At 32.7% G+C, this 19,667-nt stretch overlaps 1 protein-coding gene across 2 annotated transcripts in view; it reads left to right on the forward strand.

The window, feature by feature from the left end:
* The first annotated feature begins 167 nt into the window (after positions 1-167).
* LOC111030962 (protein tipE) overlaps positions 168-19,667 on the forward strand; it is a 68,566-nt gene continuing 49,066 nt past the window's right edge. For both annotated transcript variants that reach the window (XR_002604151.1, XM_022310714.1), the window contains exon 1: positions 168-1,405. Coding sequence is in view for 1 of the 2 variants with exons in the window: in XM_022310714.1 (XP_022166406.1) it covers positions 603-1,405 (803 nt within the window). In the remaining variant the exon portion in view is untranslated. The remainder of the gene's footprint in view (positions 1,406-19,667) is intronic.

The raw sequence follows: 19,667 nt of genomic DNA on the forward strand, positions 1-19,667 counted from the left end.
GACGGTGCTTAGTGGAGGTGCCAGCGGCGGTGTGACTGGCGGGTGGGCAGGCGGGCGGTCGGCCGGAGCGGCCCGTCGATGGGGCGTGCGTGTTGCGAACGCCCCGGCTAGCAGCAGACGCAGCGCTTTACGCCGGGCGACGCGCGGCGCGCCGTCAAAAGCACGTAACTCGCCGCGCGCGACTCGTCAGTCAGTGTGTCGGCTAACGGCGGTACGGGAACACACCACTCACCACGCCGACGCTGGAGCGAAAAATCGTGTTCGTCCGTCGGCTTGTCGCTCCCGTCCGTCCCTCCCGTTTGTCGATCGTCGCCGTCTGTACGTTCGTCCACACGGCTAGACAGGTCGCACGCTCGTCCGCCCGCGGTCATTTCCAACACCCAAACACCCCGAACGAGCGACGCGCTTTTCGGCCTCACCGAGAACCGGCCACCGGCGGCCACGGCGGGTGGTGTCGACGGCCGCCGGGCCGGTTGTCGTCGTAAAAGTGGAGGCGGCCGCTGCGGTGGTGGTGGTGGTGCCGGCGTCGGTGTTGAGGCGGGCGAATCGCGCGTGACGCGGCGCCCCCCGGCCGGCTGCAGGGCGGCGCACCATGCGACGCGATGCGGTCCGCCAGCTCCGAACTGTTGCTGGACACCAAGCAGCAGCAGCTCCGCAAGAAGAAGCTGCTGGAATTAGCGGCGGCCAAGAAGCAGAAGCGCGGCGCGCCCCGGACCCTCCGCGAGAAGGTGTGGTTCTACTCCACGCTGTCGTTCGCCATGATCGCCGTCGGATCAGGCTCGGCGCTGCTGTTCCTGGTGCCACTGTACGTGGACCCGGCCGTGTCAACGCTGCTGGCCGACTTCGTGCCGGAACCGGTGCAGTGCACCACAGTGCGCCGCGAACAGCTGGCCGGCCTATACAACTGCACGTGGAGCTCATGTCGGGAGGGCTGCACCAGCGACGTATACAACTGCAGTCACATTTACGTGGCGTACAGGACGTCCGCCGGTGGAGTCAGTGGCGCCGGTGGCGGTGGCGGCGTACAAGTGGCGTCCGGCCGTGGCGGCGGCGACGTGATCGTGCCCGAGGCCGTGCTGCTGGTCAACATCAAGGGCTGCGGTTATCCGCCGGCCGTTGCCTGTTCCAATTTCACCAAGGCCTACGGCGTGCCGGGCGCCACATTCCCGTGCCACTATTCCCGGCAGAACCACACGCTGGCCGTAGTCGGCTACGACAAGCGGCAGCAGTACGCCGACATCGTCCACTATTTTGCCGTCCCGTTCGCCGTGTGTGTGGTCACGTCCATCGTGCTGTGCGTCATGCACTGCGACTGTCAGCAAGCCGCGGCCGCAGCGGCTGGACAACAAGCACTGCCGGAACCGTCCAGGAGTTCCGCTGGACACTCGCACACCGAGGGCTACAGGTATTATTGTCTTCTTTGTGTTAAAATGAGAAAATATATCTTTGAAATTATTTCAATAGTTTCTTGATTAGCGATAATAGTAACACAAACCTACCCTCAAATGTTATGAAATAACGATTAAAAATGTTGCACCTTTATACAGAGTTATTGAATTAACTATTAGGTTACATGTCACTGTAACGATATTACTTTTTAAATTATTTGATAGGAATTATTCATTACATTTTATTGTAAGTAACTTATACGAAATTTAAATTAGTTTTTTATAATACCATAACTAAATTATTCGTTTTTTCTTTCTAATATGTTTTGAACTCCAGTTGTTAATATTATATGTAAATATTTCATCAAGTACGATTTTCTGACGGTATAACATTTTCGTAACGAAAAAAGTGTTATTTTTGGAATGAAATTCAGGATAAAAAAATCTCATTTCTATTGCGAAATAATAATATTATTAGAATCTGTTAATATTAATTGATATTGTCATGACATAGTTGATGTATAGCGAACATCATTATTAAAACTCCAGTAAAATGTTTAAACAAAAAAAAATTAAAAGTAACTTTAGGTATAACGTAATTATTTTTTTAACTAAGAAGTAGTAACTTAACATGACCAAATTAATTAAAAGAAGAACAATTTAATGTCAATTTGAAGGTAGGCAATCCTTGATGGAATTTAATTGTTGATTATAAATTGGTTAAAACTTAAAATTTTTCCATACTTCAATACTATAACAGTCATTGACGGCAGAAACGGCAAAACGCTACACCAAAATTAAAGCTTTCAATCTCGAACAGGATGATATACTCTATTCGAAGTTCGAGATTATGTGTGTGTGGCGTGCCAACTCTAGAAAGAGGGACATCCGTTGGCGGTACAGACAAAAGCGAGTTGAATAAACTCGAATGTAGTTTTGAGTTTTGACGAGGACGTTGAAGAGACTGCAGTAGACCGTATATAGATGAAGATATAGTGTCTAGTCCAGCGAAAAGGGGCCCTAAAATTAACGATCTGTGACGGTAAAGTGCACAAAATGCGAACTGGTAGGTTCATCGCACAGGATCATAGAGTCTTTAAGACGATAACCTAGAAAATCCCGGTTCGGCCGGCGAAATTTATAGGGTCGGGACCATTGTAGTACTAGAAAATAAAAGATACGATCTGAGGTTATGAAGATATATTATGCTCAAAAAAATGTAATCATTATTCGAATCATGCCTTAAAAGAGTAAAAAAGTAGAAATAACTAATACAAAAAATACAATTGTAATACTATGTTTAAGGGTTTTAATATCTAATTTGAAAAAAAAGTATATATAGACATGATTTCTTAAATGGCAAAATAAATCTAACTATTTAAAAATATTAAAAATATTTCAATATATACTTTCAAAAATATAAAAAATCAGAATTTGAGTTAAATAAAATGTGTTAAAGATAAAAAAAACCAATTGTATATTGAATTACATTGGTGAATTGTCATGTATAATATATGAACAAACATACGCATCAATTGTTACGAACAGATGTTAAATTTGCTTACATCGATTGCTTTAATCGAAAAAACCTATCGAAAATAAATTCGTTGATTACCTACTCGACAAATACGTTTAGTCATGCCCTCTCGTAGCTCCCCACAAACTGTATATTAATATACAATTATAAAATTTGACGCAAAACTGTTTTAACGATAAGAATAGACTTACATTTCCATTCGAAAATGTCGACGGTGGTATACGATTTATCGTGTCCAACGAGTAAAATATGTCGTCGTCTTAAGATTTTTGGCTCTTGAACTCACGCGTACAGTTGCACTTAATTTTATCGACTGTATGCTTCGTGACTTCCGTATTCCATGTCCTCTTGTAATTATGAAACTTGGTGTGTTTACAAGACGTATTCAAATACCCCAATATCGTTTGATATATATATTTGAGGTCTGCTTCGTCCGTCACTATACGGAAATAAAACTACAATACGAACTAAAAGACCTTGGCTATTGAAATAATTAACCTTCTGGTATTATTGATATTTAAAACACAGTCGTAATATAATATCGTAGATAATTTTTATAATATTAAAAATAACACTCGTTTCATCATAAAAGGCCTTGTTCTCTCATTATTGTACCTTACTCAAATATCAATCGTATTATAATAGAGAACCTCACATATGCTAGCAGGCTTTAATTAGGACATTTTTACAGAATTATTTATAAGTAAGACGAAAATTGAACGATCAAAACCCGTTAATATATTATTAATTTAAAAAGAATAGTTCGAAACTGTTCTCGTGTCAATACCGCACTATAAATTAGTTTGTTGCGTAATGGTTACGAATTTATAAATTAAAAAACTTTTTCGGGAACCTGCGACAACGCAACATCAAGGCACATACTCATAATAATAATATAATGACCGAACTTATGTCATAAATAAAGCTTCGCCTGAGCTGATGGTGATGATGATGATGAAGCGTTTTTATTTTTTAAATAACCCCGAAACACCATAATAATATCAAAAAATTCGTAAACAGACAAATGTATTAATATTGTGCCAACGAAAAAAAACGAAATTATGCATAATACACTGAAATTAAAATTCTCTTGTGTTTACGAAGCAAATGTAGTGCACTGCCAACCAGTAAAATCATGGCCTCTAAAAAAACTGCATTTTCCTCGTAAATGTACGCACGTTTATTAACTCTGAAGTGGTAAATAGGTACAAATTGACCCACAAGCATGATAATATATTATACAGTATTCACTCATTTTATTTGGGATGAAAATGTTTTTTTGTGAAACAATTTGAAGTCTAGCTATGACGTGTTTATTTATTTTTTTTTTTATTATATCATAACGACAATCGTATACGAGTACACATTATACTACACTCCTATTTTCTAGGAAGTCGAAATACATTATTATGTGCACATAGAATTTTCCGATTTTTCCCGATTTCGGTGCACGTACGTGTTTTGAAATCGTGTGTTCGTAACTTTTGAAAGCTTACACCCCTAGAATTTAAGTACCGTCGTAAACAAACAAATATAACAACCTTAAACTCCGGATTAATAAAAACGAATCAAAGCAGAATACCCACTATTATTATTTTCATTTTTCACATCTTCCGGACAGTGAACAGAATATTATTATTTTTTCTCACTATTCACTTTGTGTTTGTTCAACACATCGATGACATCGAAAAAAATATTTGAAACCTGATTATCGCTGCATGTTTAATATTATATGATTTTATAATCGCCAACATGGTTTTACCTTTCTAAATAATAAAATCAATAAATATTAATACTCTAACTGTTCGTGAACAAAGTAATTTGGTCGTAATAATCGACATAAAATTATGTGTAGGCATACCCAAACAGCGAAATCAAAGTGTAAATAAGCGCAGACAAATGTAGTTACACAGACTATTTATAAATTTACTTCCTCTAATATGTCAACACATAATTTTAATGACCTATTTATTGTATTATCATAGATTTTGAAATTAAATTTCATAATATCGTGACAAAATTGTATGTCAGTGTGTATACATATTAGTATTACACAACGTTCATTCACACACATAATATTTAATTGATGCCTTTCGGATTTTAAATTCATCAAAGTTTTTTTTTTTTACACTGTTTATATAATACAATATTATATATTATAATGAACAATATTTAACACACAATAATTCAGGTATTACATTTTACGAACCACACTATCGTTTGAATTTAATTTAATCGGACCGAGTTGAAAGACTGTCTTTTCGTCCACTCCTTCAACACCAGCTCAAGATGAGTAAAAGAAAGAAATCAGTTTAGTGAAACCAGGATGGTGTTTTGGACCGTTGAATTATCTCCCTTTGGCTGTATATGTATGTAAATCACATACTTACTATATTATACATATGCTTCAGATGTCTATAAAATATGTTGTCATTTAAAGATATGCTAGTTCGTTTTATTTCTTATTTGAAATTATTAATAATATGAAGATCGATGACTTTAAATTATGGAGAGTGGTGTAAATTCACCGCAAGTTATATTTGTATAATAAATTTCAAATTCAATTCCCCCCCCCCTCTAAAAAATTTAGGCTATGCACCTGGACGCAAATAATACTGTTGTGGGACTAAAAATATGAACAATATTGATGGTCGCACCAGTATTAGCACATCTCACGGTCTTTTTTTTTCCTCGCCGAAATCTCAAACTTTTCGGTTCTGGAAAAAGTTTTTACAACCATCACGAATGACACGTGTCTACAATCTACATAAATGGCGTTCGTCGTTCTATACTTTGCTCTCACGCGTCAAACATGATTAACGAAAAGAAAGGTAAGATATTATGAGATACATCTATCGATGAATTTTCCACCAGAGAAACAATAAGACACGCGATATGATAAAGACTTGACATCATATTATTATTACGTTGCTTTCCGAGCTATAAAATTGTATTACATCATATTATAATAATATGGAATGAAGAATCTTCTGCAAGTGGTTTTACACTCAATCGTCCCTATAAATTTAGAAAAAAAACCTAATAACGTAATCAAATACATTTCTTATTATATTATACGTGGTCATATTTCATCGTTATATTATAAATTTTAATATAATATGCGATTCGGAGATTGTTGGAATTTTCAAATCCGTTTAATAATAACGACGCAATTTATAAGTTTTCTGAGTCTGAAAACTGCGTTTTAAAAAAATATGTATGGGTTGTGTCATCTGTCACATGCAACATAGCGGCCGTCACAGACGAACTTCGTATGCGTAATATTATAAAATAAAATAATAATACCTATATGAATAATGGTTCAATTATTTCCAAAACCATGCGCGCCATTATAATATTCTGACTTTCGTTGAAACTATATGTACTCAAAATAACTGTTGTTATTAAAAGATAAAAAACCACCCCACTCCAGTGGTAAGGATTTAGATGTATATGCGCCTGATTATCTAATAATTAAAGTGACGAACACGCTCCAACTTAATTCCAACTTAGTGCTGTAATTATTTTTCAGGGCCTAATACCCCCGGGGGTGACGTGTTTTAATTAATCAATTTTGAAACAAAACAGAAAATACCATATCCATTCGTTCCGAGAAAACGTGGTTTCTAGTGAGTGTTTCAGAAAAACCGAACGGTGCAGCAGACTTTCACTTTTTTTAAAATTAATTACATTTTGTTGTTTTTAACTTAAATGGTAAAAAATCCAGTACACTTTACCATTAAAAGTTAGTCGTAACTATATTATACAATATATAAGTAGTAAGTTTATAGGTTTTCATTTGAAATGTATATACCTCGGTCCTCGGCAGTGTTTAGTTAATATAACTATTATAATATTATTATGCTTGTAGGTATGCGCGGAAAAACTTAGAGTAGTTATAGGTGTTATATACTACAGATGTATTTATCCTGTTATTATTCTGCGCAAAGAACGTTTATAAAATTGTTTTCCATAATATATAATATTACACAAAAAAAGAGGTTAAACTATTTATAACCTGTCACGACGTGACAGGGTTAAACGTGAAATTACGTGTTTACGTTTTTTTTTTTTTTCATTAAACTGTTAACATAGCGATTATTATTATATTATATAGGTATCTAAAATAATTTTCTTTTGCGCCGACTATAATATTATAAAATATGTATGAAGTATATTTACAGTGTGAAGTGTTGTATTTATTCGACGTCAAGTTGGATATATTATTATTATGTTACTCTGACTTGATATACTTAACGTATTATACACATAATATTGAAATAAATAAATTTCCAGCGTACAAACGGCGGCCGAAAGCTTGTTAAAAAAAAAAAAAACGTCGATGGTTCAAAATATTTTTTGACACCCCCGTGTACGTACGTTACATTTGATAATATCTAAACATATGATCATTATATAAGGGGGTCAATGAACGGGTTTACACGTTTGGTGTTAAAATTCGTTAATACGTTAGATATACTAGTATTATACCTAATATATTATATTGGTATACAGAGTGATTCACCAAACATGCTCACCAACTTTTTTCTTCAATAATGCAGTTATTCAAAATACAATTTCTTAATTTTTAAATATGCTTTAAGACAATATTTTCATATTCTTGAAGCTTTTGTACTACCTACTTATAGAATGTCCTATGAAGATACACACTTCTGTTTTTCAAATGAGAACGCCCCTATTCAACAATAAATCATATGGTAGATCTTCTTTTCTGAAATTTTTTTAACTAACAAAATCAAAATTCATGCTAGTAGTTTTTGAGTTTTTGAACTTTGAGTTCTAAGGATAAAAGGTCCATAGTAATGAGTTTATAAGAAATGGAGGCTATGATGGTGACTTGAAAATATTGTAGTCATTAATATAAATCTAAAGATATTTATATAAAGTGTAAAAATGACACAAGTATAGTAAATACTAGATCCAATTTGACCTCTATTTTATACTCAAGTTAAACCAGTTTTAAGGACTATTATCCTTAATACAAACATTTTAATAACCAATAAACTACTCACTCGAATTTTTAATGTGATTTGTATATCAACATGTTCAAAAAAAAAGTATCCACTAATTAATTTACAGTAAAAGACCCCTCTTCTACTGTAAATTAATTAGTGAATATTTTTTTGAGCTTCTCATTTGAAAAACAGACTTTGTATCCCTACAGTACACTCCTTAAGTAGTACAAAACAATTCAAGAATTTAAAAAAATTGATCTTTAAATATATTTGAAAATTCAAAAAATCAGAATTTGAATACATTTTGTATATTTCGATGAAAAAACGGGAATGAGCATGCTTAATGAATCACCCTGTATTAGTAACATAAGTAATGTCACCGACTATATTATACCTTCGTGAATTTATCGGTCATGACGATTTCGACGTCGAAACAATAATACGATTTAATTAATGTATTTGTATTAATAATGTTACACAATATTATTATTAAACTAATATAATAATGTATTATGCTTGTTGTGAGCAAAATGTCTGTAGAAGAGCAAAAGAAACGTATTGTATGTATGGCACAAATAAGGTCGGCATATATATTATTATATTACTATATGATATTATATTGGCCCGGTAAACTATAAAACCGAATCAATATCAATATGTATTATATACCTACGCCGAGTTTAAACTTTTTACGGACGAAAAAAAAGTTATTCCGAACAATGGTTAATTTAATGAAAACCACATTTCACGTTACACTGCGAAACGAGTATAATACGCAATTGGTGCCGATATGTATACATACGTGCCATTTAAAATTGCTTATTTTTCGCATACACACATTTTATTTTTGAGCACATTTCGTCTTTGTAATTCCATTATTACAATAATATATACATTACACACACACACACGCACATTATATAAATTATAATACCATGCAGCGAGTATTGACAAAATTTCATATTCCCGTTTAAAAAATGCAGAGTTAGTCAACGTTTTGTGATGGGGTTTTTTTTTACATTTATTCAAAATGAATTGGGAGCAAATATTATAATATGACCCAGCCCGACTGTTATACATTACAGTATAATATCGTGCCAAATGCCGGAGTATAATGTAATATTATTGAAATTACCAATCGCGTTTCATATAACTATTAGTTTCACTTTTTTTTATCGCGATATTACACTAATTAGAAGATATAATAATAACAAAAATGGTAGTCAAAAAAATATAGATAGCTGAACGATCGATGTTCGAAAATATGATTTTAGAGTCGAATGACATTGTTTCATATATTGCAGCAGGTTTAGTTTGTTTAGTTTAAACCTTTTCACTCATGAAATTAATTTTAATATATTATATACGTGTTACGAGTATACTCTTGGAATTTTATCAAAAATGATTTTTCTGAAATTTAACAAACGCAATAAAAGAACATAGATTATAACTACTTTCATTTTTACAGTTTTTTAAACAACAATACTATATCTGAAATCTGAATAGCAAAAGTATTATTATCTTTGAATGGTCTGAATAATCGCTTTTTTTGTTTTTTTTTTTTTTTAAATATATTGAACTTTTGAAATACAGACTTTATAAAAGTTTGAACTTAGAATTATGAAATAGTTTCACTTTCATCATTATTGTTGTTTTTTTGTTGTCTTACCTGACTAATTATTATTCGACTAATTAAATAAACAAACCACTTGGAAGATAAACTTACAGTATATTAAATATTGTAATTATTTATACAGCTATCATATTAATTATGTATATTATAAATATATATAAATATAATATATATATTATCTTGTAGAATTTCATAACAAAAAGAAAAATAATAAAGTTTTATACTTTCGTTATTTCAATTTTTTTTTTTTTTTAAGAAAACATTAAATTCTTCGAGGAATGAAAACATATTTGAAGTTTTCACCAGCTATACTAATATACCATTATAATGGGTGTGGTACACTCAGTACGTTTTAAATATATTTACACGCGAGAGAATACCACGAACACTTAACGTTTTCCTGAACAAATAATACAACAATAATACTAGCATATAATTACAGAAGCATTTAAAACATATACATTTTCCATTCATATTATAGCTACGTATAATGTACCGTATTGATATGGATACAATAATTGTAACATGGTTATTTTAATTAAAATATTTTTAAAAAAGTAGCAACAAAAATTAATTAGTGAATGTTTAAAAGAACAGTTTTCTTTCCCATAGGTTCTTAAGGATTTTGTTTTGAAACTAAGTAATACACATAGCTGGTATTTATTTATTTATAAAGGGGATGCCAATTATATTTTAAAACATAATATAATTTCAGCTCGTATTCTTTAAAATACAAATTAATGTTGCATTAATATAACGGTCGTCTTAACAGAATACTTCCAACTTAAATTGTTTTATGTCATTAAAAACGAATGCTGCTCAATGTATTTGATACATGACTATATTATGCATCCCTTACTATTAAGTTCAGTGTTTAGTTCTAATTAATATTATATATTCTATTAAATGAATGCGCATTTATTTTGGTCTTAAGAGTAAAACACGAATATACATATATCATTTTTAGAATACTTTATATAATTTATTTCAAAAAAAATATTAAATTACAGTTACTAAAATGTAAATCATGTCAATGAATTCGTTAATTTCGTGACGAAAGAGATGAATAGATGATCGATGAAAATGAAAAACAAAACTTCCTTTCCTATCATGTCCATAAAATATATGCCATTTTAATGAATTGCAAGAAATTAAAAAAAATATTTTCGTTTGACGTGATTTAATATTTATGTGTTTATGATAGTATCTACCCAAAAGCTTAACTATTTACTATATTATAATGTGGACTTATAATTATGTCAAAATATGTAACAAAAGTAAAACAGGAAGTTTTTTCCCACGAATTTCAAATCGAGATTCCTAGTCAAAAGACAAATTACTATCAACAAATGTTGGTCCTCAATACCTACACCAGTTCAAAGGTTATCGGTTTGGTTACGGTATCTATCCTACAGACGACTGTGCTGGTCGACAGAGTAACGAACAGTAGATAAAAATAAAAAAGGTTTCCCAAATTTCGTTTCGACCTCGCGACTGTCGGCGTTCCCGGAAAAACACTCTCCGGTTTTCCACGAGCGGTTCGTGAGGATGAAATAAATTGTGCATTCAAAACGAAAACCATATTATCTAAAGTGTATCGCGCGTAATGTCGTAATGTGCGTATATATACGATAGTAACGCGCCCGCCCGCGTAATCGATATAAAGCACCAGCGGCGAGGCGTGCCGTTTTCTGAACACACGAACACACACACACACAAATCTATGTATATTGAAACATGTGTTTTGGGCGGACGTCGTAGGATTTATGAGAAAATCTAGTGCCAAAAAATTAACATCGTGGGAGGGATAAAAAAAAAATATATATATATATATAAATAGAAAAAAACAAAGCGCGAGGAAATTTAAATAACACGAGATCCACAGGTGGAACAATAAGGGAAAGTAGTTTGGCGAGGAAAAAATGTTTAACGTTTCGTCACGGAACTTCTCAAATTTTATATTTTAGGTATTTACTGTGGAGTGCAACAGAAATTGCTGACGGCGGTTTCGAACAACTCGACTCACTATATGTTTACCTATGTAATAACTTTTTTTTTCCCCATCAATATTATTTTTAATAATAATTTTTTTGTTTTGATTAACATTTTATCGTGTTTTAATATTCAGAATTTAAATTAACTATAAGAATAAAAGTATTATTACACATCCATCAGCTTTTATTATTACACTCCGTGGATATACGTTTATTGAATTTAATGTTCTTTGACAACTGTCTCGGCTACGTGATACAATTTTTGTCCATTTTCCGTTATGTGAAACACACACACATGAATATATTATTATTTGTATACATATTTTATTCGGCGTTAGTCCATAAATTTAAATATCGTGCTGTATACATACCTATATACGCTCACGAATGGCAAATCGTTTACATTCTATTTCGGTAATAATTTACAGACATTTATTATTTCGATATATTTATATATATGTATATTGTTTTTTTTTTTTTTGTATCCGTAGACTTTATAATAAATAACAAACGAACCTTCAAACGGGAGTGGCAGGAGGAGTGGGAGGAGGCGTATATAACGTGGGACATGTGACACTCCCCAATCGATAAAATGGGCTGTGTTATTTGAATGGTTTAATGATATAATATTATAATAATAATATAATATATTGCAAATAAATGTGTGTGTGTGTGCACTGTTCGTTGTTAAATGTTGTATAGACAAAATGCCTATATCTGCAGAGGTTGAAAAGTAATCCAACTTACGCCACCCCCTGCACCCCACTCCCGAGCAAACGTACTATCTTATATTTATTTTTCAAATCTTAGATATAAATAAAAAATTGTTTATGAATTTCGGACTCAAAATAATTCGTAACTTTTAGTGATTTTTGAAGAAAACATAATGGAGTAGAAAATCAAAGCATTCTTCACACTCCGCTCAGAATCTAAACTACGCCTTATGATGTGTGTATAATAATAGGTACATACTCCTATTGTGTATAGTTTATATTTGGTACTCGGGACGAAATACAGTGAGTTCCGCTTAATGTGATCACTGGTTTATAGAATCAAAAATGAAACCAAATTGTATGTTACTAATGTTAAATTGATATTTTATTCGTATCACTAAGTACCGGATAATTGAATCACTTTTATGAACAATCTTAACGTTTTTATGGTATTTCAAAATGATTAATTTATAAAACCCATTTTATTTTTGAACTTATTAGTATGACAGTATATCGTTGTACGTTATTATGTTATTCAATTATCTGTGTGCGTCGTGTACTCGTGTTATTTATCATGTTATCATATGTCATTTATCATATTATGTTATTATAAATAAATATGTAATTGCATAAAAACATTGAATCATGAAAAAAATGTTGTAAAATATGTTTTATAGAATCAACCGGTTAATAGAATTAAAACTATCTGCACCAAAGTGATCACATTAAGCGGAACCCACTGTATTTACAATATAAAGAATGTACAGTATTATAGTGATCGACTGTCTCAAATACGCCCAAAATCCTAAACCACTCTCTTTCACTGCACCGATCCCTTGACAAAGGGAACTTCACTGTAGGGCCAATATGTATATCTTTTCGTACGCTAAATCTAAAACGTAAATTATTAATCTTTCCAACCATGTGATCATTATTTATACATTTATGTAGACTTAAAGGTATCAATATTTATTATTTCTATAGTAATAATTAAGTTCATGTAGACTAAACACCTTTGCGATTGAAGCATTAAATATAACAACAAAAAAATTATAATAAATACTACAGAGTATAATATATGATGATATAGGTGCTATTTATTATAGAATATCGTTATTTTTGGTTATCGCTCTCGACGACACACTATTATAATATAATACTGCTGTCGTTACGTTTTCGTGTTGAATAAATTATATTATATTATAGTTTGGATCTTACTCCCATACACACTATATAATACACGGTTTATGTACTTAATAGTTTGCATACGCGTTTAGCAAATGCGTTATAGTGATAATTACTATTACTGTTAAATGTATTGATATTAAACTCCTGCAGCATCGGCGGTTGTATAGTGTGCCAGTGGAGGGGGTGGTGCTGGTATAGTGGTTGGGTGGCGACGAGAGTGGTAAGTGCGGTAACTTGAAACTATAAACACACATATATGTGCATATATATATATATAATTTTGACCGTCGTGCGATTTATCGTTCCGGATCATTTCTGCAGGAAAACGTTGGTCTAAACGGTTGGTTTCCGGTGGTCGCGTTGTGATATTATCTGTTCTTCCGCGTCGGCCGGAACAACAAAGCAGTTTTCGCGAGCTGAAATATACCGTACTATATTTATATACATAATGTGTGTTATATTGTACTCTTGCGATGTATGTCGTCATTAACGAAATCCCGGTGCGAGCTTTCGACCCTCAGACACGGGGCGTGTATTAAGCGTAAATAAACATACACATACACACACACACACACACACACACACACACACACACACACACACATACACACACACACTTGCATACTTGTTGTAAAGAGCAGAGTTTTCCCCTTTCGCACACACCTCAAACATATTGTTGCCGTCAGCCGATTTACAACAAACCTCGCTAAAACGAGATTAATAATAACAACTTCCATCGCCCCACCACCGTGTGCCGTCCGAATCCCAACCGTTACCCGGGGCAACCCCCGCTTGCAGGACCAGAATCCACCCCCTGGCATCCTGCGATTTTAATCTTTCCGATTAAATCAGCGGCCACCACAGCATCTCTCACACAACGGCGCCATATAACGATTGCTGACGACGCGCATACACATATTATACTACCGACCCAGATACGGACCGTAAGAAATTAACATGACTGAACTCAAAACTAAACTTTTATATTAGATTAGGTCCAATTTTTTGAAAATGTTTATAATCTCCGATCCGGTGTAAGCTTCGGTGATGTTGGTGGTCCGGTTTCTCGAATCTACCAAATATTTGTTTCAAGCACATTAGTAATGACTCAAAGCGCGAAATGTTTCCAACTAAATTCACTAAAAATCAAAGTCCAAAAAAATACCACTATTTTAAACTGAGATTTAAACATTGGCAGATATTTGTGATATATCTGGAATGAAATAACTTTAAGCAGTTATATTGAATATGACCAAACCAGTGCATATAATAATATAACTGCAATTTGATAATAATGGGTAGGTAATATGTAAACAGTTTAAGCCTAATTCAAACAATTTGTTATTATCTTTCGGTAAGTTTTAAATCACAATATGGAGTGCTGACGAGTCTTTTTATAAAAATTGATTTGAAAAAAACAAAAGGTCGCAAAAACTATGAATCAAAATTCACTAAAATAAAAATATAGTTGCGATACATCAAGTTGGGCTTTTAACTTTTAGGTCATCGCGGGCGCTGATACGTTTGCGTGATGTGGAAATCATAGAACACGTGGATCTTCAGATTGTTAAAAAAAACACATATATTTTTTCCAGGAGTCATATAAGTCCGTTCGAGGTTTTTGATAATCGCATACGAAGAAGTATTATTACGGTTTTAATAAGTCGACCCACACAGTGCAATGCAGACGGGATGCAAGCAAAATATATTTTTAAATTCTTGTGTTAATTTTATTACTTTCCCGTCTCATAAAATGATCATATAACGGGATTTCTGAAAGTGTGGTTGGGTACGTTGGTGTGTTGTAGCTGCGATTGCTGCACCATTTGTCATCACCTATGGTGCTCGATTAATGTTAACACGATATCAATGAATCAACGAGATTTCGATATCGTGTGGAGAGGAATTCGCATAATCGCATTCAGGTAAACAAGAAAACTACACTTAGCGTGCTTTCGCTGGAGTTGTCTGACGGTGTTGTATGCCTACCTGCCCATTAAACCGTTTGGAAAATTAATTCTTTTAATGACATTATAATATAATATTATTATTATTATAAAATCGTACTAGCTTTTAGTATATCGCGTGTTGTAGAGAAGGCGTGATCGTTGTACACGGATACATCGTATAATATATTTTGAGTTTAATATTATTATGATATGGTACCAATATCCGCCTCGTCTACGTCACGCGTGTTCGGTTTTAGAACTCAGGGAGTTTTATAAACGTGCACAATATAATATTATAAGCAAACTTTTTAACAGTCGAGTTTAATTGTGAAAACGCGATCAGAAAATGTGCGTATTTCTTGCACTATCGTAATTCATGATATTATATACATATAGGTATATATATTTATATCGCCTCCACTGGTTATAATATTATCATATCTAATGTACATCGACAGTTTGGGTACAAAGACAATATATAATAATAAAAATATTACGTTTGATTAATATATTATGTAAGAGCTGCCACACCCGTTGACGCGATAAAACGTTTTATTCTTTTACCCAATATTTCGATACTGTTACCTTCGAAAATGAATACAAGTCCTCTATCCTGTACTATTATAAGTGTATTTAATCAATTATGTCCTGTATTTAATATTGTTCGTGTCGTATTATATAAAATATAATATGAAATAATAGTAAATAATCCCTTTTTAAAATCAACATTATTCGTAGATTTTATATTGTAGAATAAATATACAACTCTTTGTTCATTCATTGATTTTCAACCTAATTTACCAATATGCATATGTATATTATCTTATTTATAAATTAATACCGTTTGGCTTTAACAATAATAGTAACAAGAAGTATAATATAACAAAAAAAATATTATAATAAACATATCAAAACGAGATAACAATGAGATTATGAGCCCAGGGACGACATTTTAATTGATTACACGTATTGTTCTAGACTGAGGTGCTTTGGGGACAATGTTCGACTGACTTTCCGATACGTTTATAATATTGCACTTTCATTAAAGTTTGCGATAAGCAGTTTCACCAATTTTTTATTCAGCTGCTCTAAGAAACTTCGTGGTTGGTGGACTTGATACTAGTAAAATAGATTGAAATAGTGATGATATAATCTATTTAATTATCATTATTCATTAGCTACGAACGGGATTAGGACTTAGAGTGGTGTGCCTCACTTCCAACTCTATGGGAGAAGCTGACAATAATTGGGTTAAGCACACCGCCACAAAGTAGATAGTATAATGTTCACATTATTCTTATGCCAGACGCCTAAAATCCATCAGTCACGAAAATTAAATGTACCATTTTATGTAAACCGAAAATAAAATTTTAATTCCAGACGGATTTTAAAGCTATAATAAATATCCAGAAAAATATGTTTAAGTTATAATGTGTAATATATTTTAGAATGGATTCCGCTTTTTTTAACGACCGCCATGATAGTTGTAATATAATAATTTATAGGTATTACGGCCATTGCATAAATATCATTATAAAAATACTATCCAGCATCGTGAGAATATCTACACGAACAAAATCATCGTCTATAGAATGGTTAGTAGAATCGTTATATTATCTCACATTTATTTATTTTATTTATGCGATGTATAATATGCTATGACTTTACACTATCATATAGTTAAGATATTTTGTAATATTTAAAAAACCTCCAACCGATATTTTAATAAATGTCAATGATTTTGAATTTGAACCAAGTGGTTGCGCATTTGACGTCCTTTATTTAAATAAAATCAGGTACGCCTCTACGCCAGAGAATAATAATATGGAATAACAATTTATAATAATGTTAATNACCAAGACTATCACATACCTCATAATATAATATTTTTCTAATAGACGAGGCATACACAGCTGTTATTATTTTCTCGAAAAATTATACATCGATAATTAGGAAACTCGTGATTTAAGATGTAACTAATAACAAATTTAACAAGTACCTTGTACCTAGATACATGATTTGAGAGTAATTTGTTACCAGTTACCACAAGTCGAATAACTCGGCCATTCTTGTCTACAATAATAGATGCCTATAGTTGAGTAGTGAGTACATTATACGTTTTTCGTACATTAAAAATAAAATAAAGTTTTTGCAATTTCGGGAGATAAAAAAATAAAATTATTACCGGTTTAGTCTCATGAAGACACGAGTCAACCACCCGTCGAGACGACGAGGGTGATAAGTTGCGGCGAGGCGAGCACTGTACATAATATAATAGTAACAAGCGTAGGTAATTTCCTATTAAATTATATCGGACCGCAAATGATCGCAGCTACATAAAACGTAGTAAATATTTAAACTTCCGGTTACGCACTCCGTCCCTGTTCAAATATGCATTTGTATTATATTACACAAGTCGGATACTTCGCGTTAAAACTAATTCCGGAGCGAAAATATAATAATAATATATGACCTAATCTAGAACTTAAAATTCGTATATTATTGTATGATAACATTAATGTATAAATTATTATTATTGCAATATAATAAATAATAATATTAAAGTCACAATAATGTACGCCCCGTTATTATATTATTTATACAATAATATCGCATTCGTCCTGAAAAATTGTTTCCTATCGTTTTATATTTCTTGTGATTTCAAACGTCAAAACGGCCTGTAGGTATTCGCGTTGCCCTAGTTTTTCCACCAAACCCGGAAAAGTCGAACCGTTCGTTCGTGTTTAGTTATGAATTTCATATTAAAATGTCATCATTTTGAATTTTAAAATTCGTAACTCCATACGAATAATTGATAGGAGTTAGAAATATATAACTCTGAGTTTCTTTTTATTTTAGGCCTACGAAAGTACGAATATATTAAGGTTTTAAAGTCGACTGTAGGTATATTACAGCGCTAACAATATATTTTATATTCTAAGCCCAAGTCTAAAATTGTATTCAGTTGTTGTAATAGACATAATATGACTAATGTAAACAATTTATTTCTCTTGAAATTTCTGAAAGAATTTACCAAATGCGCCACACTAAATCTATTTAAAGTGCCATGTAATCATTATATTAATATTGTTTGATTGATTAGTTCAAAAGCATTATATTATTATGATTAAGCAAAACTTCAGAGATGCATGACTATAATATGACATGGATGTACCTATTTTGCCTATTCAAGACGCCGTGTTACAATATTTGCAAATACGTAGCACCACTTTTTTCTTTTTTCTATTGGATGATTAAGAAGTAAAATTAGTATAAACATTATTCTAACAAACAGTTAATGATAAGACATTTCAGTGTTAGGGTGTACAATAAATACTTTAAGCAAACACATTTGACTTTAAATAAGTGGAAAACCAATATAAACAATAATATACAATATACACGTATTTAATATAACATAACCTGTTAATCTAATCTAAAAATGGCATTAAATGATATTATTTTCTAACAATTATTATTTTCATGTAATTGCATTTTTGTTTTTACCAATGACGTTATAATAATATTACATTATCTTATCCTTTCACCTAAATTACTTATAATTGTTGTCGATTTGTCTCATTTACTTCCTACGTTTTAGTATGCGCACACGGTGTTCTTATGACGATAATAATACAATTTTATCAGTGCTCTGTAAAATCACTGTACCAAAATTGTAAATTTAACGAGCATGCGTTTATAGTTCATTCGCAGGACCATAGAAAAAAACGCGAAATGGACGTATTTTTTGCAATAAATTCTTTAAACTAAAGCTTAGTGACTTTCACTGCCACAGATCCTATAGGCATCGCTATCAGCAAAAAAATTATAGTAAAAATACACAATATGCATAAGCATAATATTATCATAAGCTGAGTATACAATACTCGAAGACGTCTACACGACGGATTGTGGATAATCTGGCATAATGTAATACAGGATTATTGCAGGAACCTTGCAAACCCTACGAAAACCTCACCTGTAATTTATTATAGTAATTATAAGCCGATGAATTTGTTTTCTTTGAAAACCATACAACTTACATCTGATGAATAACTTATTGAGTAAATTACGTTTCAAATATTTGCCTGTAGGTTAGTTATCTTATAATAGAAAAAAATAATATGTTTAATAGGTAGGTCATTCCCTATCTAAAGATTTTAAAATTTAAATTTTAAACGGTATATTTCTATGATACTCAGAAAATTGTATTGAAAAAAAATCAAGTGACTAATATTATAAGAATTAATGATACTAAAAATAATCAGAATTTGGATAAATTAATACAA

Source organism: Myzus persicae, unplaced genomic scaffold (genome assembly GCF_001856785.1).
Source record: "Myzus persicae strain clone G006 unplaced genomic scaffold, MPER_G0061.0, whole genome shotgun sequence".
Lineage (NCBI taxonomy): Eukaryota > Metazoa > Arthropoda > Insecta > Hemiptera > Aphididae > Myzus > Myzus persicae.